This window comes from Natator depressus, chromosome 3 (genome assembly GCF_965152275.1).
Source record: "Natator depressus isolate rNatDep1 chromosome 3, rNatDep2.hap1, whole genome shotgun sequence".
Taxonomy (NCBI): domain Eukaryota; kingdom Metazoa; phylum Chordata; order Testudines; family Cheloniidae; genus Natator; species Natator depressus.
Genome location: NC_134236.1, coordinates 197960625 through 197985008, shown reverse-complemented (window position 1 = coordinate 197985008; position 24384 = coordinate 197960625). Strand labels below are relative to the sequence as shown.

At 43.4% G+C, this 24384-nt stretch overlaps 1 protein-coding gene across 1 annotated transcript in view; it reads left to right on the top strand.

Moving 5' to 3' along the window:
• SPTLC3 (serine palmitoyltransferase long chain base subunit 3) overlaps positions 1-7198 on the top strand; it is a 133565-nt gene extending 126367 nt beyond the window's left edge. Inside the window, exons 10-12 of the mRNA XM_074947176.1 lie at positions 2503-2638; positions 4421-4550; positions 7074-7198. Coding sequence (XP_074803277.1) covers positions 2503-2638; positions 4421-4550; positions 7074-7187 — 380 coding nt within the window. The 3' untranslated portion in view covers positions 7188-7198. The remainder of the gene's footprint in view (positions 1-2502; positions 2639-4420; positions 4551-7073) is intronic.
• Positions 7199-24384: the final 17186 nt, after the last annotated feature.

Sequence of the window (24384 nt, the reverse complement as noted above, 5' to 3'; positions counted from 1 at the left end):
ATTTATATGGATATCAGCAATATCCAGAGTTATCAGAATTACTAGCAGCAAAACGTAGGAGGAATATTAAAGCTTGTGTATAAGGGCTTACACCAATCTCTATTAGACACCAGGCTGATACCTTATGTGGAGGGCAGATTACCCCATATCTGCCGACTGCAGGGTTCTTACAACTTCCTCCAACGCAGTGGTTCCCAACCTTTTCTCTGCCACGGCACACCTCGAGCTCCAGGAGCTTCCCCCACCCTCCCCCGCCCAGGCCAGCAGCTGCGGGAGGGAAGGAGAGGGGCAAAGGAGCCACCCCATCGCTCACACAGGAGCAGAGTGAGGAAAAGAAGGTGACTGAGCTCTGATTGGTTGCTCTGCCCCAGAGGAGGCAGGGCCGTGAGGCAGACGACTAATCAGAAGGCAGATTCCCCCCCCCTTTGTTCTCACATAGAATCATAGAACAGGAAGGGACCTCAAGAGGTCATCTAGTCCAGTCTCCTGCACTCAAGGCAGAACTAAGTATTATCCTAGACCATCCCTGACAGGTGTTTATCCAACCTGCTCTTAAAAATGCCCAATGATGGAGATTCCATAACCTCCCTGGGCAATTTATTCCAGTGCTTAACCACTCTGAAAGGAAGTTTTTCCTATTGTCCAACCTAAACCACGCTTGCTGCAATTTGAGCCCATGGCTTCTTATCCTATCCTCAGAGGTAAAGAAAAACAATTTTTCTCCCTCCTCCTTGTAACAAACTTTTATGTACTTGACAACTGTTGTCATGTCCCCTCTCAGTCTTCTCTTCTCCAGACTAAACAAACCCAATTTTTTCAATGTTCCCTCATAGGTCATGTTTTCTAGACCTTTAATTATTTTTGTTGCTCTTCTCTGGACTTTCTCCAATTTGTCCACATGTCATTTTTTTTTAAAAATCCACAGCACCCCTCTTCGGGCCTGATGGCTCAATGGTGCTGTACACTGTCAGAGATGGGGCTCTGATCCAGTCTGGCAGTTCCTGTGTTCTTATGAACTATTAACCACTGCCCCAGGTTTTATGTAATACTTCATGTTAAACTCTTGTAGGTAGTTTGATAGTACCCACCAGCAGCCCCCTAGCAGCTCCCCCTGCCTGTCAGTGTTTGCCACACGCAGGCAGGCCCTGCTAATCAGTGCCCCCCCTCCCCACGCCTCCCATCCACCATGATCAGCTGTTTCTCAGCGTGCAGGAGGCTTTGGGAGGGAGGGAGAGGAGCGAGGGAGTGGTATGCTGGGGGAGGGGAAGGGGGGGGGCTTGGAGGAAGAGGTAGGGCAGGGCCTGGGGCAGAGCCGGGGGTCAAGCACCCCCTGGCACATTAGAAAGTCAGTGCCTGTGCACTTAATTGTGAGGTGGGTGAGAGGAAGACCTCAAGATGCATGTGTGGAAAAAATAGTTACTTCTGCATTGTTTTAAAAAAGAATGGTGGGCACAAATTTTTTTTTTTAAGTTGAAAAAATGCAAAGCTGACTTTCTATCCTCTCTTTAATTGTTCTTCGTTTGCTTTAGCCAGAAATGTTTCACTAGCTCTAGACTAGCAAGGGAGGGTGATACGGGGTAGGAAGTGGGCAGCCTCTGCCTTTGGACACATCTCTGTCTTCCAGAAAGGATAGCTCAGTGGTTTGAGCATTGGTCTGCTAAACCCAGGGTTGTGAGTTCAATCCTTGAGGGGGCCATTTACAGATGGGGGCAAAAACTGGAGATTGGTCCTGCTTTGAGCAGGGGGTTGGATTAGATGATCTCCTGAGGTCCCTTCCAACCCTGATATTCTATGAAAACCATTCTATGATGGTACTCAAATGCAGTAAGATGAATTCTGCTTTCACTCTTCCATGGCTACTAGTTTCACTTCTGTTCTTGGCCAGCTCATGTGTACGGGTGCAAACCCATGGGAACCTGAACCTTGTCTATGAATTTGCAGTGCGATTCGGACCGGGACCTGTGGAATCAGGTTTCCTTAAATATAAGTGATGATAGAATAGGAATAGAAAAATAGATTGTGATAGAAATATCTCTGCAACACTTGTACTCACCCGGCGGTGCTCCGGGTCTTTGGTGTCAGGTCAGGCGGCGCTCTGGGTCTTCAGCGGCACTTCGGCATTGGGTCCTTCACCGGCTCTGGTCTTCGGCCGCACTGAAGGACACGCCCCCGCCCCCCAGCCACCTGGATGGATGTATACACTGTCATACCAGACCACCACTGCTGCCAATGCGTAGATTTCATCCAACATGTCCTTTTTAACTATATGCACTATAAAGGCAACTGTTCCCTAATCTGTGTCCTCTGAAACCATTCCTAGGTTCAGTACGTGCCTCTGTATTTATGTGGCTTGTACAGGTGACTCACTAAATATTTTTCTTATGGATCCAATAGCTATATAAAGATCTCATGGAGAGCTAAATGTTTCTGAAACTTACAGGTCCCTGTTTTGCTTTCCTGGAGATCTGTGCCCTGACTGATTTCATGACTGTCTCATTTTAGGGCTTCAAAGAGTGCGCCAGCTAGGAGAAAACACAAGATACTTCAGGCGGAGACTGCACGAAATGGGTTTCATTGTTTATGGAAATGATGATTCCCCTGTTGTCCCCTTGCTCCTTTATATGCCTGGTAAAATAGGGTAAGTACTGAAATGTGCCTGGTAGGCAAACAAACTACACTAAAATTATATGGAGGGTACGTTTAAAACTATTAAATCTGGCTACTTGCTGTAGATGTTGCAAGGGAGAAATTTCTTCCTTTCAGTGAACTTGCCATAGGTAGCTTTAATCCTGGCCTTCATCCTGGCCTTGATTTTGAGCCAGCTTCTCCATACACTAAATGAGTGTACAGAATTTTTAAAAAATTTAAACCCTTCTTTCTCTTTCTATTGATGTTTTGAAAAATTATAATAATTTAAAAGTTGTTGTCTAATTATTTTGAAGGTATTTCATTGTTCTCTATGTAAGATATGACATGTCTTAGACTGACATACATTTCACCATTTTACAGTATATGACGATAACTCTTTATTGACTTGTGTAAGTGGAAATTGGCAGTAACCTATTAGCTTATCTACGAAGGCCCAGAGTGTAGGGAGTTGGAATCTTTGCAAAAGTAACTCTCTGGAGGAGCCTTTGCTTCTTAGATACCATAAATATGGGTCTTACCCTGGCCCATCAGACCTGGTAACAGTAAAGCCACCAGGATAATTGCTTACTCATTCCGATGTGAACACAGGCCAGCTCTTGCACGGAGAACTTGTATCCTTCTATGGCCAAGCTTCCATCAGCATTTCAGGATCTGTGGGGAACAGTGAACTCCCCTGTCTCCCAGTTACACCAGGATCCTTTTAGTCTGAAGTTTAACTATTTATCAAGCCCTCTTGCAAGGACTACCTGACGGGCAGAAAGCAGGTCTTAGAATTATAAGCTATAGAAAACCCTCAGCCCAGAACACAACCCAAATAGCTGGACTGGGTGCTGGGGGAAAATTGGAGACATCCTTAGTTGCAGAACCATCTTGTTTCCCTCTTGAGGCATTGGAGATCAACCAAGATGTCTCCCCTTGCCATGCTGAAGTTCAGTGTGGACCAGTCAAGGTGCAGAGACTTCTCAGCATTGGGGCCCCATCTCTGGAAGTCCCTCATGAAGTTGTTTGTCAGAGTCCCTCTGTAGTTGTCCCCATGGCTCATGCATGCTTCCTCTTTGGATCAGTTTATTTGTGACCACAGTCTCCTCTACCTGTTTGCACAGATTGGTAGAATGGGTTGTAGTTGAGGCCAATTAGTCCATGCTAAGTGTTATGAATCGATCTATGTCCTTCTGCATTACTTACCTCACAAATGTGAACAATTTTCCCCTCAGGACTCCGAGCAGGTAGCTGTTCTCCCCATTTTACAGGTGGGAAAATGACACACAGAGGTTAAATGACCTGCCTATTCAGGGAGTCTTTGGCAGAGCCAGGAATTAGCCCCAGGTCTCCCAAGTCCCAGTCTCATGCTGCAGCCACAAGACCATCCTTCTACTTTATGTTCAGTGCCTTGTTCAATGAAATTTGATCTAAATGGCATTCATTATTTATTTATCACCATCTGTTAATCTAAATATTTGCCTCATATAGGGTCTGATTCTTGCTGCCTTACACTTTACATAGACATTTGCACCTGTGCACAGTGATTTCAAATGGCTCCTAATCAGAATTCTCTGCTCACTTACATCAGTGATTGTATTTGACGGTCGCTTTGCAGAGATGAAAATGACTACACAAGCTGCAAGGAAGGCAGTGGAGAGTTGATGGTACAACTCCCATTGACTTCAGTATGGCTAGGATTTTTTAACCATTGTTTTTCACACCTGAGCATTTTCTCTTTGTGCTTTATTGGCAATAACTCACTTTTGTTTTCTTCTTTCCCTCCTCCCAGGGCTTTTGCTAGGCGCATGTTAGACAAAAATATTGGGGTGGTTGTGGTTGGATTTCCAGCTACTCCTATCACAGAATCGAGGGCTCGGTTTTGTGTGTCAGCTGCACATACACGGGAGATGTTAGACACGGTAAGCACAGCAGATGTCCTGGTGAAATTAACATCAGATGCTGGAGGGGCTGGGAGAAGCTACAAGTCTGTTATGTTGAATCTCAATCGTTCATTTGGATTTGCTTTTCTTGATCTTTGTCACTTGATCTTTAAAGCCTTTATAATTACATATTTTATTTAAAATATTAAATTATACAACAATTAACTGTACTATAGTCCTCTATTCCTAATAGTGACCAAATAATAATAATAATTAATAATAATAAAGACCTATATGAGGAGCACACCAAGACTAAACTTAACTGCTAGGGCAAAACTGCTAGGGCAGGAAACGCTAAATGATGTGGTGGTAATTGCATATAAGGGTGTCCATGCCCTTATATTCATTCCATATTTATGCGAGTTACATTGCAGCAGCAAAATATGGCACCGTCTTAGGTTTTGTATGATACATGTGGAACTTTCAGCCCAATATTTGGAATTGTTTGTATCAAACAAGAGGGCTAAAAGGTGCGATATGACCAGTTTCATCCCTGTATCTTTACTTGCTTCCGGAAGGGCAGTTACAGTTATGTTGAGACTTGCATTATAAACTTCTGTTTCCATTTGTTTATAACTTCCTAAAAAAAGTATTTTTAAGATTGAAATTTTCCATCTTCCTCGCAGTCCAAGGGTGATTTCCCCCACCCCGTGAGGCAGAAGCAAATTTGGATGAAATATGTTCATCCATTTTTGAATTAGGCAAGGGTGGAACTTTTTTGGTTGCCGACAGATTTTAAGGCTCTTTTTGCATGAGCATAACTCTAAGAAACTGATGCGTTTTATACACTCAGTGTTTTCAAAGTGGGAAGAGAGCCCTGATCCTGCTTCTGACTCCATGCAGCTGGCCCCTGTGCCCAAGCAGACCTCAGTGAGCACATGGATCCAAACACAGGTGGAGGACTGAGGCCTTAGCCCTATACTCAAGACTAGTTTCCAGGCCAGTTTAAACCATTTTAGAAACAAAATTGAAAAATCTGGTTTGTACATGTGCAGTAGGAAATTCCTGCTAATCTTAAAACTACAATAAGGAACAATGGAATACTCAACATGAAGTTAAAGTTGAATGATAACATAAATATATATATCAATGCTTAGTTACCAAGGTGTAGGTAGGTAGGCTGTTATTTTGCTGTGTAGTTCCAGAGTTGCCTAAGCTTTTGATTATGCAACTGCAGTAATACACAGTGAAATCACCCTGGAGATTAGGAGCTTAATCTCTTTATTTTGCTTAGGTTTTCTTTCTTTAAAACAGTAGCATTAAAAACAGGAAAGTTACAATTTTCAAGCACTGATCTTGCAATTCATCTCACTGCAGTATGCAAATTGGGGCCTTGAACGCCGCTCCTCGGCAGTCACCTTTTACAACTTCCAGGCTTGCCTTTGCAGCTAGGTATCATTGCCATAGTGTTTGCAACACTATCTAAAGTTCCCTATGCCTTATGTGGGGAATGGGAAACACTCTGGGTAGTGTGGTTTAGTTACCTCAGGCAGCTGAAAAGGTTTTAACGACAACCACTGCATGACTGTGCTGTATATCCAGTGTAAGATAAAAACACACAGCTCTTGTTCCATTTCTCACCACAACAACCATTCGTTTAAACCACTGGCAGGAATACATACGGGGGAAGACCCATAAAATGGAAAGTTTCCAAGGATGGTAATTTTTCTGAATTACTTTGCAGGTCCTTCTTTATTTAGCTCATTTTATCACAGTCTTAAACCAGGTGGGGGGGGACTTTTCTATTCTTGAGCATATGTTACTGTGTAAACAGAAACAGGATTGAAAGGACAGGTGCTATATTTTTAGTTGATACGAACCTATTGGCTGCTCTTCAGCATGGGCTTGAGGCTGCAGGGTTCTGATATTCTCCAGGGAGATTCTGAATGCCCTTGCTCTCTATTGAATCCAGTCGGAGTTGAGGATGTGCAGCCATTCACATTATAGGATCAGGCCAGCTGTGATATTAATACAAGCAAAAGTGGAAAATGTGCTATCAAACCACATAATCCTGTTCAAGATAGTCACAATGACCCTGATAGACATCTGGGCCTTGTCCACCTCTGGAGTTATACAGTGGTGAAACTGGCCTTTGGGATATGTATGCAGATACAGCAATGTTGTCTTATATTATGTATGTGCCTCTTTCATGTTAAAAAAGAGAATTTGTAGTTGGAGTATTTTTCCCCCTGCATGTCTGAGAAATATACACAATTTACCAACAGTCGGCTAATAAATATTGCCACAACGTAGCCTACCGTAGAGCCAAATTCTGTTCTCAGCAATGCTAATGTAAATCTAGTGTAACCCAATTGATTTCACTGACATTCACCAGTGTAGCTGACAGAAAAAATCACCCCTTTGACTTTATTCCTTTTTGTTTGATTTTAAACTGTGAGAACCACATATGTTTTTATGTCACTTGCTGTTCAGATGTAAAGCAGAAGTGAGAACAGCTTTAAATCCTTTTAAGATAACTGATACAGTGTAATGATCTTGCAGGTCCTGAATGCCCTTGATGAATTGGGCGATTTTCTGCAACTGAAGTATTCACGGCATTCCAGGTCATCTCATCCTGAACTATACGATGAAACAGGCTTTGAACTTGAAGATTAAGTTTCCCACCCCTGAAGAGAACATTATGATGTTACAAAAAAGAGGAAAAAGCCTAAGAAATATGAATGCATTTCTTCCTTTCTAAGGGCAATTTTTATTTCTCAATTAATTGAACTGAGGGGAAGCACTGTTGTTGCATTTTACTGTATCAAATTTCCATGTGCAAGAGACTATTGCTACAGATCTACTCCCATGGAATTATATGCTTTTTAAGGTATTTTTTATGCAAGCAGACTGTCCCCCATTAGTCAAGTTGCCACTGTGCAGCCTTGGTGCCTTTTTATGAAGAGGCTTTGGGTAGTTCTTAATTCTGGTTGAAATAATAAATTTGAAACCTGAATGGATTCCAGTGTAGTATGTTAGCTTACATGAATTTCAGCTGTCAGACTGGATAATACCTAATGCATCAATGTGGATTGCCTCCGAGGAAATGGCAGATAAGGATCTTCTTACCTAATTTCCACATTTTGAGTTCTCAAAGGACAGCAGGTGTCAGAAGGACATACTAGCGCATGAGAAAACGTTCATGCAGAAACCTACTCATATTAAATATTTCTGACAGAAACCTGTGTTCTTGGTCACTTAATGTTGCAAACAAAACCAACCAACCATAAAGTTGTATCGTTCATTGTGAAGAAAGAACATGCAACAAGCTTCCTAGTGTGTGGACTCGGATGTTGTGTGTGAATTGAATCTTTTAGTTAAAGGTGGAAACTCTTTTCTGCTGCAGCATTCAATCTGCAGCCTTATGCATCTTATTGCCACTGAAGTTACTCGGCAGGCTTGTTCCCTTTTCATGTAGCAGTAGTAAACAATTTTAATAACCCTTTAACTTTCCTGTAAAAGCATTGATCAAAACACTCAGATACTTGCAGTTCACAAACTGCAGCTGACATTTATGAGCCCATTTCCAAGTTTCTCGAACTACTTATGAGCTTAATAAATGCACTAACTAGTAAATAATGCTGAAGCTGCTCGTTACACAGAATATGAAGTCCAGGGTACCATACACAGCTCTGCCACCTGTTAACTTGAAGGCTCTTTGATTTCTGAATGTACTAAGTTCCCCCAGTTGATTTAAGTATCACTCATTGAAATATTGTGTTCTCTCTTTATGCTATTATGATGTATTCAGGTGTTTTTATTTAAATGGTGTTTATTTTTCAAATGCTTGATTGAAATAATTGAGCATATGGCCCACAGTCGGAAAGAGAAGTTATGGTCAGAGTTCCATTTCCATTGCATCAAACGAATCTACAAAGATTCTTGAGAAAACATTATCCTCCTCGGCTTTACTTGTCTCACATCAGGCTGAGCAGTTTATGAGGAGATTTTTGCAGACCATAGTTGTCGTATGACACCAGTTAAAAGTTGTTCTGTAGCTTTAACAAACTCCAAACCCTTCCACAATATCAGATGTCACTGTAAACACATCAGATCAAGAGATGTTTAGCTTTCTGTTGCACAGATGTACCACACTTTCATGTTCTTGAAAGCTCTGGTGTAAACTTAACCTACAGCTGCAATATTAGATTTAAGAACAGAACAGTTGAATTGTGGCATACCAATTGCAATATATTACTCCCTGCTTGTTAAAGCAGCTTTAAGGATAAAACAAGGCTGATCAGTTATGAGGTCCTGGGTTTTGTTGGGTTCTGTTGTTGTTGTTGTTTTGTTGTGCGAATTAATAAAATCCAGTGGTGCTATAACTTTAAGAATTGATTACAAAACATTCCATCCTATCAAAGGTCAGCTTAGCACGTGTATATTGGGGGACAAGGAGAAGTAAATAGTGTCATATTTAGATGATTTAGCTTTGAGCAGGGGGTGGGACTAGATGACCTCCTGAGGTCCCTTCCAACCCTGATATTCTATGATTCTATGATTCATATGATTGTTCACTCTGACCGATGAACTTGAGAAGTACTAAAGATGTTTGTGCATCAGGGTAAATGCACTGCAGAAATATTAAAAATATTCTTGGGTTGTGGGGTTTTTTTACATTTGACGTGATTTTTTTTCTTTGTTAAGCCACCTATTTGCAAGATACAGCTTCCAGGCAATTTGCATGTAGGGCGAGGGTGTGCTTAACACTACTCTGTGAGGATGGGGAAAGGAGGGGAAAGGTCTGCAGCCTTGGAGTGTTTTCCTTCAAGGAAAAAGAACTGAGTTGATATATTGAGTTTTGCTCTCCACTCCTGCACATCTGTGGCCGGTTCGTGTAAATTAGTATAGCTGACTTCTGACCTCCCATCTTAGAGTATATGGTCACAGTCTATACTTCAGAAAGCAGCATTACACGTGCTGGTACAACCCATGCAATATTTCTCTCAGTAAGGCCTGAGTTTCATTAAGCTAGAGACTGATCACTTTTCATCCTATTGGGGAATGTTGTCTGTCTAAAGCAAAATTCCTCCTGCCCTCAAAAATTACTCTCTGCTCGCTCGCTCTCTCATATTAAGGAGACAGGCCCTCTATTTTTCAGAGTTGTCAGTTTATATATAAATATTAAATGCTTTCCCTTGATTCCCTCCACATCTTACGTATTACAAAAAGTATTCAGCTTTGAATGCTTGGGGTGAAATCCTAGCCCCATTTCTATCAATAGCAAAATTCCCATTTACTTCAACGGGGCCAGAATTTCCCATCGAGTCCTAATTATCTCACGCTAGTTTTCAGTGTGACCTTAGTGGAGTTATTCCAGCTTTACACCAGTGTAAGTGAGATCAGAATTTGGCCAATCCTTGGTAATGAAGGCACTTCACTTCATTTTAAAAAAATCATCATGTGATGGGTTATCTGTTGGGAAATTAACACATCCAGTATAATGATCACAGATTTTTGGGAAATGATTCATAAAATGTATTCCATTTGAAGGAGTATACGTTTGTGGGAGATTTATTTCTCTGTCTGAACAAGTGGAGATCTATAGTTGGTTTATTTTAAGCTTTTAATAGAAGTTCTTCCTAAGTTTTTTGAATAATCAATAAAGATTGTTCATGATGTCATGTGACACAACCTCATACAAGTTTCAGAGTAACAGCCGTGTTAGTCTGTATTCGCAAAAAGAAAAGGAGTACTTGTGGCACCTTAGAGACTAACCAATTTATTTGAGCATGAGCTTTCGTGAGCTAGCTCACGAAAGCTCATGCTCAAATAAATTGGTTAGTCTCTAAGGTGCCACAACCTCATACAAGTCTTTTGTGTTAGTGAGCTCAATAACCCTTTGCAAATTCAGCCAGCTCCAGCAGCCTGGTGAGTTAAAGTGCTGGTCCACTGGTGGGTGCTTTGGTAAGACCTAAGAGGTCTATGTGACAAAGCTGTTGAACCATTTCTCTTTCCTCTTCCTTCACACTCCCACCTATATTTTATTATTCGCCTTTTCCTGTCTTGCTTGACAAGATGTTTTGCCTCCTTTCCCTCCCATAATCTTTACATCCACTTAGAATCATAGAATCATAGAATATCAGGGTTGGAAGAGACCTCAGGAGGTCATCTAGTCCAACCCCCTGATCAAAGCAGGACCAACCCCAACTAAATCATCCCAGCCAGGGCTTTGTCAAGCCGCCCCTTTAAAATCTGTAAAGATGGAGAGTCCATCACCTCCTTAGGTGACCCATTCCAGCGCTTCACCACCTTCCGAGTGAAATAGTGTTTCCTAATATCCAACCTAGATCTCCCCCACTGCAACATGAGACCATTGCTCCTTGTTCTGTCATCTGCCACCACCAAGAACAGTCTAGATCCATCCTCTTTGGAACCCCCCTTCAGGTAGTTGAAGGCTACTATTAAATCCCCCTTCACTCTTTTCTTCTGCAGACTAAACAAGCCCAGTTCCCTCAGCTTCTCCTCATAAGTCATGTGCCCCAGCCCCACTTCTATGTGTTTGTTTATTCCTGTGCAGTTGGTTTGCTATAACCATCAGAGAGCACCCACGCAGCTTCAGAACATACAGGTTTAAAACCTGGGAGTGGGGGGGGAGAATTGGCATCACAAGCACAGTACACTGTGCCGATGCTTTTTGGTGGCCCCATCAGTTTCTGCTCATTCTAACCTTTCATTTTTCAAAAGGAAAGTTCCTTGTTACGGTCATGGGTGAAAGTAAGTCTAGGGACTTACCGGTATGGGGCTGGACTGGGGCCACCTCTGGCCCCGGAAGGGGCGGGGCCTCGGGCGGAAGGGGCAGGGCTGGGGGGTCAGAGCCAGCCCCGGCCCACCCTGTACCGGCAAGTGCCTCCTTCCCTCTCCCCAGGGTAACAGCGGCAGTCAGGGGCTCTGGCAGCGGTTTAAAGGGCCCGGGGCGGTAGCGGCGGCCGTAGCCCTGGGCCCTTTAAATCGTCCCCGGAGCCCCAGCTACCACCCCAGGCCCTTTAAATCTCCACCCCAGCCCTGCCGCCGCTACCCCAGGGCTCCGGCAGCGGGGCTCTGGCAGCAATTTAAAGGGCCGGGAGCTCCAGCCGCTGCTGGGAGCCGCAGGCCCTTTAAATTGCGCCTGGGGAAGCCGATCCACCCCAATACGGCGCACCGGCTCTTGCCGGTACACTGTACCGGGGAGTACCGGCTTACATTCACCTCTGGGTACGGTGCTAACCTTACAGATTTGAACCAAGGCAGGGTTGTCTGAGCTTGGGCCTGGTTCGCCACTCACCCATAATAGTGTAGATCAGGACTGACTCCCATCCTGAAGTCAACAGAGCTGCACTGGCATAAGTGAGAGCAGAATCAGGCCCAATAGGTCTAAGTGTAGGGTGAACTTCCCGCATTTATTTCAATGGAATTTTAACTCGGACAACTAATGATGAGATTTTTTTTATCTGGACTGTGTCACAGCTGATCGCTACCAGGAAGATCCAGGTATTCTGGGTGAAGTTTAGGATTATGGGAAGCATTTAGATAGAGTACCATCACTTCATTTTTTTCCAGTCTGTCCTCTGGTGAAAGCATTTCACACAAAGCATTGCTAGCCTATAGGGACAGGGCAAAAAATTCTTAATTAGGTTAATGGAGGAAAATTATTTTCTTTCATCTAAAGTGTGCTGCAACAAACAAATCTCCAACTGCCTCAAAAATGCAAAAAAAACAAAAAAACATTTTAAACATGCTCTCATTTTATTCATGCACTAAATTTCATTTTTCTTTGAGTGGAAGTTGAGATCCAGACCCAAATTTTCCAAAGGGCCTACAATATACAGGCAAAAAATTGCAGGCGCAATTCCAAATGCCACATCTCAAATTTTGGGTGTGCAAGAGCATATTTGCAAACTGTATTTGTATGTGCAAATACAGTACTGAGGTGTTTCCCTCATATATGTGCAAATACAGTTTGTGTTCACAAACCAGACTCTGGCTAGCCCAGTGGGGAGAGAGTGAGTAACAGCAGTTGTTCAGAGTCATGTGGGCCCGGAGGTAAAAAAGAGGAGGAGCACTAGACTAGAAGGGACAGGACAGGGGGTCAGGGGTTGGGGGAGAGGGCCTGAAAGAGGATTCAGTCTTGTTTGCCATTTTGAGGAAAGGGGGTGCAGCAGACTCTGGCTTCAGCACAACACCTAGCCATGAGAGGGCAAGTGAAACAGAGGACGAGACCGGCACCACTTGCCCTGTCTCAGACTCACACACAGGAAGAGTCCACACCCTGCAGCGAGGGTCTGTGAGCCCAGGAAGGACCTCCTCATGGTGCAGGTAATGCAATGTTAGGACTAGGGCTTATCCTGTTAGAGCCTGGAGGCTTGCAGATTGTGATGAACTGAAGCATGACCTGCAGGCACACCCCTTCGGTTCCTGTCAGGGTTGCCATCTCCTCAGGCAGGCTACCACTGAGTCCTTTCACCTGGGACCATGGGGGACACCACTAGCATCAGCCAATCTGTTCCCTTTTGTGCAGCCTGGAGGTTTTCCTTACTACCATGTCGAGAAGGGCTCCTCGCTGTTACACCTCCCAGATCCTGGCATCTGTATAAGCGTCATGGCACAATAGGCTCCCCAAAAGGTTATTCCTGGTGTGCGCACCACATTGTTACCAGGAGACAGCGTTGTCAGGCCCTCACCTGAGGGAGTGGACACAAATCAGCTTTTGCTGCAAGATAACTGGCTAAGGAGAGGGATGAAGTTTGCAGGACCAGGACAGAAGTGGTGGAGCTGGGGACCATGGCCAGAATCCAGGTGCGACAAATCAGGGACAGACACAGTGCACACAGTTTTCCAGGTGAGCAGTGCACAAGGAACTGAATCATGCGATTTCTGTGGGTGCAGATTGTTCCCTGTGATATCATGGTGATGCTTGCCTATGGCTCATGCAAAGAGCAGCCTATTAATCTGACTCTGTGATTACAATGTGTTCACGAAGAGGAGAGCAGGAGGCTGGGGTGATGGCTGCATCTGTCCCTATTATCCTATTTCCCCCCTCTTGCAGCACCCTATGCCAGGTTGGGTGCTGTGCCGGAGCAGATGAGCACTAGTGATGCACCCTCCTCCTGGCAGAGCTGAAGCACTGTGCTGGTCAGTGATGACAATGCAGGCTGATGTGGCTTGAGGAGAGTCAGGTGTGGGGTCTGACAGCAGAAAGTCACTGGAAGAGGTGGGGCCCATCACGGAGTCAGAGGTGAGCTCATTTGGTACCTCTGGCTCAGGGAGTGCACATATCCAGGGCTCAGTTTGGTATTGGACTCAGTGTATGGTAGAGTTGATGGGAGATCTTTGCTCAGGTGTCATGGCTTCATGCATATACCTGTTTCTAATGCGTCAGTATTTGGGAAAGAATAATGGGACAGCTGAGTTTGCTAAAACATCTGATCCAGCAAGTGTCTGCCAGCATCCGTATAAGCTGATGCAGATTCTGCATGCATCCTTAGGGACACTGGCACCGATGACCTTGCGTTGCACCTCCTTGGTCACACTGCTCCCATTTGTGTCAGCCAGCAATGAATGGGTTAATGTAATCTGTGCAATTCAGATTTCTCTGTGCCTTCTTCACACTGGCTGGAATCATCTTAAAATCCCCTTAACACACCAACAGACCCTCTTCCTTTGTCAGCTGGCCAAGAGGGTTTGCATCATCTGTATTCCCTGGGCCAGCAGCTGTGCAGTGTCACTGGGTCCTCGAAGTGTGGCCTCTGGTGCCTCCTCATCTCCAATAGGGTTACCCTGCCTGGGAAGCAGGTAGGGCAAGTCGGGGGGGAGGGGTGTTTAATAAATCATCTGCTGCGGCTTCGTGAGGATGGTGTGTGTTTAGCATGGTGCTGTATTGGGAGTAGCTGCTATACCTACTCGCTCCAGTGGTGGCCTGACAATATCTTCCTTCTCTGCAGATTCAGGAAAACTTTGCATGCATGTCTCTCCAGCAAGTGAGTCCGTCCCCCATCCCCCAGGAGGCCAGATCAACCAGATGTCGCTGGGAAAGCAAGACGTGGAAGCCAGTCGGAGGAGATGGATGCTCACAGGTAACTCGGCTACAAGCAATGCCAGTGACATCATTGGCTATGGCTCTTGGAGCTCTGACATATGCAGGCCTAGGGTTAAGGAATTAGGATGTAGAGTGGTAGTGGAGTCTGCTTTCTCATGAACCCCCCACTGAAATAGGCCCTCTGACTGAATTTGGCCATGACAGTAGGCTGGCACCCTCCTCTTATACAAGGCCAGGGCCTATGTGTCTGGTGACTCATTGCATCTTTAGCGGAAGGGGAATATTCAGTAGAGTTCTCTGCAGGTGTTGTCCCTGGTTATTGCCTCTGGTGCCTGTGACAAGGACAAAAGGGGCTTCTTCATACCCACCCATAGCACAGAGAGCAATTTACCCATCTTATACTCCATATGCAGATCACAGATCACTGAAACATGCCTGCAGGTTGGGTATGATCTCCAGTGGGCTAAAAAGCTGTAGGTAATGGAGGTTTGGTTGAGTGCCCAGTGTTCCAAGTAAAGCTCCAGAGAAAGGGTGTTTCCTGAGATTGTTTGACCGGTAAGGTATGCTGTGATAGCCCCTGGTCTGATTTAAATTCCTTCTCTACAATACTTCTCCAGCAACTATTCTGAGCTGGCATCTGACCGATATATACATTCCGAAGACAAAGCTTCCTCGATCGATGTCTTGTTTTACAATTACCTCACGGTCACCAGATGGGTCTCCTGACTAGTGCAGGTGTTGGTGGGCACCACAGTAGCTCGATACTCTAACCTCATGGGGAAGCTGCCTTTTGATCATGCCTAAGACTGGGGGTTCCACTATTTACAGCTGGGGCAGTCACAATAGAGGTGATATTGTCAGAGCTCCTGGACCACCCGCTCAGGGTTGAAAATTCCCAACGTTCAAAGCACCCCAATGCACACTCTAGCAGCCACCTTTGAAAATCTTCTATAGTCTCTTCACAGTAGTGTTGCCTAGTGGATAAAGCACCAGACTAGGGGGTGGTTTACACTGTGAACTTACACTGGCATCACTACATCTCTCAGAAGTGTGAAAAATCCCTTCTTTTGGTTTTGGACACAAACTCCCTAAGCACAGGTTTGAATCGGGGGCTGCAGGACAGAATGTGAAATATGCACTTACATCAGTAATACTAAATCCTTTAATAAAATCTTAATTCAAGAAAAAAAATATGCACCTAATAAATAAACCTTTCAGCCCATCAGCATGAGTGATTCTACACTGACGCGCTACAGGGACTCAGCTGCAATGCTGGAGCTCTGCCACGGTAGCATTTTAAGCACAGACATACCCTAGGACTCAATAGAGCTGGGTTCTATTCCCAGCACTGCTGTGGGCCCTGCTCACAAGTCACTTCACCTTGCTGTGCTCTTGTTCCCCATCTATAAATGGGGATAATGCTACTGGCCTCCTGTGTAACGTGCTCTGAGATCTATGGGTGAAAAGCGCTATGTAAGAGCTTGGTATTATTATCTGAATTGGTCTTTTTATTTATAGATCCCAGAACTGGTTCATTATGCTTGTTAAAAGTATTAGAAGAGCGCTTAGTTTATGCATACCAAACCTAATAACTAGTACAATGATAGGAATTAATTATAAACACTGTATAAAAATTGCTGGAATACTGACTTTTAAAGTTTGCTTTCTTCTATATTAGCTATAGCTTTGTACGGTTCTTTCTACTTAATACCAGTCAGATTTTCAATCTTTTTAACGTATGAATTTATCTTTTAAAATATTTGGAACCAACCTTTTTCCAATTTGTTAAATGTCTGTTGTCTGTTTGTTAATGTGATGTTCAAGATTTTATAGCACAGTCTTCAAAGCTAAAAATATTTTTTCTAGGAGCTAATTCAAACCAGAGTGGAGCAGCTCAAACAGTTTTACTCTTTACCCAGAATCCTGAAACAGTGGTGTTCAATTTATATCACAGTATAAGTAGAAATACGCAGATTAAATCTGAACCTGACATGTCAGCTTCTCTGTACATTGCCATCCAGGATTTCAAATATAAATCAATAAAATGTCCAACTACAACAGAGTATATCATGTCATCGCTTAACAGCATGTGACAGTAGCTTCTTCATTGGCCCAGATGCCTAATTTTGTTCCAGACCAAGATGGAGTCCACACTGTAAATCTAGGCAACCAACTCCCATGGAATTTCAATAGCCAACTCCATTAGACATCTTTAAAAACCCCAGTCTTGAAATGTGGGGTGTCTGTGTTCTCTCTCCTAGAACTGAGTATGAACCATCGGTAAAGAACCTCAGTGTGTTTGCAGGGGCGCCGGAACAGGTTGGCCAGGGGGCCATGTCCCCATCACTTTTAAAGGTCAAAGGGCTATGCCCTCCCACTTTGTACTGGCCCTAACGGCAAGTGACGGGGGGAGGCGGGGAGAGGAGTGAGAAGGGGCAGGGCCCAGGGGGAACTGGCAGTGCGATGGTGGGGCCTTGAGGAGAACAGGTGGTGCGATAGCAGGGCCATGTTTCAGGCACCAGTGACCCCCACACTTTTGGGGAGCTTCCGTTGCCCCTGTGTGTATGTGCTGGAGGACTTGCCTCATGGCTGAAAGAGAAGGGAGTCACCCAGCTGAGAGAACTCCAAAAGGTTTATTTACCAGGGGCATATTTTTTCTTGAATTATGATTTTATTAAAAGATTTAGTATTATTGGCTTCAGTGTATATTTCACATTCTCTCCTGAACCCCCAGATCCAAACCCATCCTTAAGGGATTTGTGTCTGATTGGGATCCAAAATCAAAAGACGGGAGAGTTTTCTGGCTTGGATACGCCTGAAACCTCAAATTCAACCTTCCTGTCAAGATTCCTACACTTCACAATGACAGAAATGACATGAGATGAGTTGATCTCACAAGATATCTGCCACTTTGGGCCAAAATCTCCTGAGAACAGCTCCCATAGTTTTGGTGCCATTGTCTTCTAACCTGAGCCTTAATTCAGCCCAGTCCAAATCTGTTCTGGATCAGAATACCAAACTTTGTCCATCACTCTTCTTCACACTAATACTCTTTGGGGTGTAGTCTCTTTCTGAAAAGTGCATTGTCTCATTGCTGGAATAGGATCATAACTTGAATGCACTTTGACTTAAAGCTCACCTTTTCTGCTGCACCAGCATCATGTTTCCTATAATCTTCGGGTAAATACTATGCAGCCAATACACCCTTCCATTTGTGCAGAAGACGTACTGGAGGAAAACAAGATGTGCATATAAACCCTACGTGTCTTAGCTTGGAGTCCTACATCTGAATCTCATTGTCTACACTTAAAACGCTGCATCTGAGCCACTGTAGCGCTTCAGTGAAGATGCTACCTAGGCCAATGGGAGGGCTTTTCCCATCCACATAGATAATCCACCTCTCTGAGAGGCAGTAGCTGGGCTGATGGGTCTACACCAGGGACTAGGTTGGTTTAAGGGGTGTGGATTTTTCACCATCCTGAGCAACATAGTTATACCAACTTAATTTCCTGTGTAGACCTGAGCTCAGGAAACATGTTTTCCTCCTCCTTTCTCAGAAGTTTGGCAGTTGTTTACTATTAAGACTTGTCTACACGGGGATAGGAAAATTAATCTGAATTATTAAAGGTGTGAATTCAAAGTGGATAATTTAAATTGCATGAAACTTCTGTGTCGACAATCTCTTTCAGAATTAAAATGAATTAAAGCCACTTTAATTCTGAATGAAAGTGTCCACTCATGGGTTTAATGCACTTTAACTAATCCACACCTTTTATTTAATTCGGATTGACTTTCTTGAGTGTCCCCACGTAGACAAGCCCTTAGTGTTTACTCAGCCAACAGGTGAGAATATGAATAACAAAATCTCTCACACCCTTCTTAAGACTATTTCATTTTAAATGCTAAACCATTGCGTGGCATGCCAGGACAGAATAATCCTTCATTATTTTCATGGTGTTTGTAACCCAGCCAAAGCTCTTTGATCTTGAAGATCTTTTCCGTCAGATTTGTTACATACAAAATTAGGCCACTGTTAACAAGCAGGCATTGCTTGAACAGAGTGTGAGTTAACAATAAGGTACGCAATTTCTTTCCCTCTATCAACACTATCAGTTACTGCCACCAACAAAAAGAAGTTTAGTTCCCATCCATATGGAACCATTAGCATTTAAAAGGAAGGCTGAGTTTTTTTCTCACTTCAGTGACCATCTATCTAATGTCATGTACATTGCCACAAATGATCTCAAGGGTTACCAGACAGTGTGGCTGCCCATGTGGTGAATTACAAATATCCTTCTAAATACCCCCATGTGGATGCAAATTGACTTTGATTCCCTTCACCCCCGGGTGCTTGAAGGGGAAATATTTGTATTGCTCTGTGAAGATTTTATTTATGTCCTTTCCAGTGCACTCCTCTGTTCAACATAGATCAACATGGACTGTATTCTCATATATAGCTCATTCGTCGTCATCATGTTGTTCTCAGCTTTCTAAAGGAAAGGAAGCTAAAGCTTCAGCCAGAGGAGAGAATACTCAGAAATTCACCATCTCCCCAGAACGAATGCAACCAATGAGCTGACACATTTACATATAGTGCCAGATAACTCATTTTAGGGCAGGCAGAACTTTGGCTTTCAAAGGATCTGTGGCAGTGGTTGTCAACTGTGGTCCACCGCTTGTTCAGGGAAAGCCCCTGGTGCGCCGGGCTGGTTTGTTTACCTGCTGCGTCCGCAGGTTCGGCCGATCGGAGGTCACACTGGCCACAGTTTGATGCTCCAGGCCAAATGGGGGCTGCGGGAAGCGGCACAGGCCGAGGGATGTGCTGGCTGCCCTTCCCGCAGCTCCCAGTGGCCTGGAATGGCGAACTGCGGCCAGTGGGAGCTGCGATCGGCCGAACCTGCAGACGCGGCAAGTAAAGAAACCGGCCCAGCACACCAGGGGCTTTCCCTGAACAAGCGGTAGACCACAGTTGAGAACCACTGATCTATGGGAATGTCAAGGTACTTGATTCCCTGGGCCAGATCCCAAGCTGGTATAAATTGGTGTCGCTGCACTGAAGCTAGGCTGGTTCACACCAACCAAAGATCTTTCACAATGGCCCCATTTGTTCAGGAAATAAAAATTGTTTCCTTCATTGCAGCATTATTAAAAATGGGCATAATATTTCCAGAGTCCTTGTCTAGCTAGCACCAGGCCAATCAAATGCATATTAAAATCAAAGGTAAATCCACAAGGAAGCGTCATAAAATAAAACTAAATAGCAAATCTTATCCCTTTTCTGACAAAACTCCCTTTGAAGTCACAGAATAAAGACAGCAGCATGGGCTCTGATGCATAAAACAAATACTAATGAGGGTCACAGGAACCTGTTTAAGGAGCTGAGAGAGGATGGGAGACACTGAGAAAGGGAGAACAAGGAGAGCCAAGCTATGGACTAGCAGTTAAAATCTAAAGAAAAATAATGTTGGTGGCAAAAGTGGAAAACAAAACATTACTGCAGAGGTGGTCCCCAAATCAGAGACAAAGACTTGTGAAAATTATTAATCCTCAGACTGGGAAGAGTTCCCAATCTCTGGGGTGGGGGCAGATGCACAAGCATCAGGACTTGGCCACCTCCCTAACCCTAAATGAACTGGAAAATAAAGTAAGGCGTTCTGCTGATCAAATAGTCAAGTGGTATCAAAAGGCAGAGGTATTGTCAGTGCAGGAGAGAGAAAACACAGAAAGATCTCGATTGCGGGGGGGGGGAACCAATAATACTGTATAAATCAATGGCCGTTAGGTGGCTCATTGAAATCATCGGGGGTTGGGCCGCTAAATACCTTTTAAAATCTGCCCCCCCAAGACTTACAGGCCTTAAATTAAGCAAGGGAAGGCTTAGGGTAGCCATAGTGGAAACGCTTCCTGGTGGAAATGGAGCTGTGAGGTAGATGACAATCAGAAGGAATGTCCAGCAAAGGGTTAGCTACCACACTTGGGGCAATAATGCAGGGCATAACCCTGCACTAGCAGTAGGAGATTGAACTTTCCAACATAAGCATCTATATACCTTTTCTGTCGATCTCCCCTTTCCAACGTAAGCATCTATGATCCCATGCAAGCAATATTGAAAAGCCCCTAATGGCTCTGGGAGAACTGATTTCAATAGGTATGGTCTAAAATCATAGCTGACCAATAGACCCTTTTTTTAATGGCGTGATCCCATTTTGGAGTTTGCACTGATTGGAAAATGGTACAATGTTGTAATCAAATCAGACAGGAGCAGTCTACAAAAACAAACGATACTGCTGTGTGTTTCTTGTCTAATAGTTAACACCCCTCCCGACAGCCCATTGGGGGGTGGGAAGGGGAGGGAGATGGGGCAGGAGGTAAGAATTAGCACATTAATACTGCCATTTGATTTAGATCTTCGGTTACCTGGTTTCTCATACAAATTCTAACTCCATTTGCTTTCTCTCTGTTTTTATTAGCAAAGGACTTACACACTGGCGTGGGGAAGAGCATCATGTTGGTGCTAAATAAAATTTATTCTGTGATCTCCCATTTGGGATGGAAGCTGGCCAGAAGCTGGCAGCCAGCCAGATTTTCATGTGCTATAAATTGCAACAGCTCTCTTGACATCAATGGAGTTATGTCCATTTATACCAGCTGATGTTTTGGCCAGCGTGTTTACTCATTGTACACTTGTGTTGCATATTTAGTGCACAAAACACAGTCTGTTTAGAATGGTTCTCTGCATAGTGTGTAACATGGTCATTCTTGTGAGAGCATGTTATATCTTCATTTAGATCCCATGGACAAATTAGTTCCTGGAATAATTCTTTGGATGTTAGCGGAGTTACACCCAGGGTGAATTTGGCACCACTAGCCTAATGTTAATAGTGATTTTTTAAATAGAAAGTGAATTCTCAGATTTCCGTCTGGTTTACTCATCTTGTTTATTATTATTGTTCCTTCCTGGAGCATAGCAGTTAAGAAAATACTAAGGCTGTCAAGTGATTAAAAAAATTAATCGTGATTAATCGCACAATTAATCGCACTGATAAACAATAATAGAATACCATTTATTTAAATATTTGTGGATGTTTCTACATTTTCAAATATATTGATTTCAATTACAACACAGAACACAAAGTGTACAGTACTCAGTTTATATTTATTTTTATTACAAATATTTGTGCTATAAAAAACAAAAGAAATAGTATTTTTCAATTCACCTCATACAAGTACTGTAGTGCAATCTCTTTATCATGAAAGTTGAACTTACAAATGTAGACTTATGTACAAAAAATAACTGCACTCAAGAACAAAACAATGTAAAACTTTAGAGCCTACAAGTCCACTCAGTCCTTGTTCAGCCAGTCATTCAGACAAACAAGTTAGCTTACATTTGCAGGAGATAATTCTGCCCGCTTCTTGTTTGTAATGTCACCTGAAAATGAGAACAGGTGTTCACCTGGCACTGTTTTAGCTGATGTCGCAAGATAGTCACATGCCAAGTGTGTTAAAGATTCATATGTCCCTTCATGCTTCAACCACCATTCCAAAGGACATGCATCCATGCTAATGAGGGGTTCTGCTTGATAACGATCCAAAGCAATGCAGACTGACACATGTTCACTTTCATCATCTGTGTCAGATGCCACCAGCAGAAGGCTGATTTTCTTTTTTGGTGGTTCAGGTTCTGTATTTTCCACATTGGAGTACTACTCTTTTAAGACTTCTGAAAGCATGCTCCACACCTCATCCCCCTCAGATTTTGAATGGCACTTCAGGTTCTTAAACCTTGGGTCGAGTGCTGTAGCTATCTTTAGAAATCTTCTTTGCATTTTGTCAAAACTTCAGTGAAAGTGTTCTTAAAATGAACAACATGTGCTAGGTCATCATCCAAGATTGCTCTAACATGAAATATGTGGCAGAATGTGAGTAAAAAAGAACAGGAGACATACAATTCTCCCCCAATGAGTTCAGTCACAAATTTTATAAGGCATTTTTTTTTAACACGCGTCATCAGCGTGGAGGCATGTCCTCTGGAATGGTGGCCGAAGCATGAAGGGGCATATGAATATTTAGCATATCTGGCACGTAAATACCTTGCAATGTCATCTACAAAAGTGTCATGCGAACGCCTGTTATCACTTTCAGGTGACATTGTAAATAAGAAGCCGGCAGTATTATCTCCCATAATGTAAACAACCTTATTTGTGTTAGTGATTGGCTGAACAAGAAGTAGGACTGAGTGGACTTGTAGGCTCTAAAGTTTTACATTGTTTTGTTTCTGAGTGCTGTTACGTAACAAAAAAAATTCACATATGTAAGTTGCACTTTCACAATAAAGAGATTGCACTACAGTACTTGTATGAGGTGGATTGAAAAATACTATTTCTTTTATCATTTTTACAGTGCAAACATTTGTAATAAACACAATAATATAAAGTGAGCACTGTATACTTTGTATTTGGTGTTGTAATTGAAACCAATATATTTGAAAATGTAGAGAAACAGCCAAAAATATTTAATAAATTTTAATTAGTATTCTATTGTTTAACAGTGCAATTAAAACTGCGATTAATCACAACTACTTTTTTAAATCATGATTACATTTTTTGAGTTAATTGCGTGAGTTAACTGCAATTAATCAATAGCCCTAGAAAATACCCTTATTTTCCAATATCCCATATAGGCTGCATTGCCATTTGCTGTGCATTGGACATACATGTATGGACAGAAACAGAGCCACATTCTAGGTGTGGGGGAAGCAAAGCAAACAAGGACTGAAAGATTTGAAACATGAGCACTACTCTAGTTGCCCACATTAAACAGACGAATTTTCAGTGGATTTCTATGCTTTCAGGAGTAAGCTCTTATGGCGACCAAACCTTAATGGTTTCACTTAATTATATCATCATGTACATCCATCTGGTCTCTTGCTACAACTGGGGACTCAAGAGAAGTCCCTAGTGGGCTTTCACTTTTTGAAACAACAGCTAAGAGAATGGGGTAGTTCATGGTGTTGAAAGATGGAACCATGCATCTCTGGATCAGCAGTATGTATCTTGCTCAAGTCAGTAAAGATCAGAAGTTGGTATAACAAAACCACTGAGCCAGCCAGCTGCTGGAGACGAGCCCAAACCTCAAAGCCCAATCTGAACACCACAAATTTTAGGAAAGTTGAGCCCTGAATCAACCTCTGCCACAACTGTGGTATATATCAACATCAAAGCAGCTTTTGATTCAGATGACGGGTCAACACTTCGGCTTGCCCTAAAAGGAACTGGTGTTCCCTATGTTCTTCTTGTACACCGGTACTGGTGCAAGAGTGCATGTTGGTTCATGGCTTTCACAGACTTTCTATACAGTCTCAGGTGTGCAGGGATGCATTTTCACCCCAGCTCTATTCTGTTAAGCTGTCGACCAGTTATCAGGACTTGCTGCTCCACGTGTCAGAATCAAGCCTGGTCAAAAAGAGCTTACTGACCACGACTACACCAACAACACTTCCTTCCTTGTGAAGAAGTCAGAGAATTTGAGCCCTGCCCCCCAAGGTATCCAAGATCTCACCTGTACCATGAGGTTGAATGTCTTATGGCGGAAGACCAAGGTCCAGAACCTCACAGCTGAGCCAGGCGGGGTTGAGTACTGTGGAGAGCATTACAGGTTCATCTACCTAGGCTACAAGCAGAGTCCAAAAGGTCACAGCAAACTGGTCATTATTTGATGAATATGTCTCTCTGCTTCCTGCTTGAAGTCCATGTCTCACATATGGATGCAAAAAAGTCTTTTGCATTGAGACAGAGT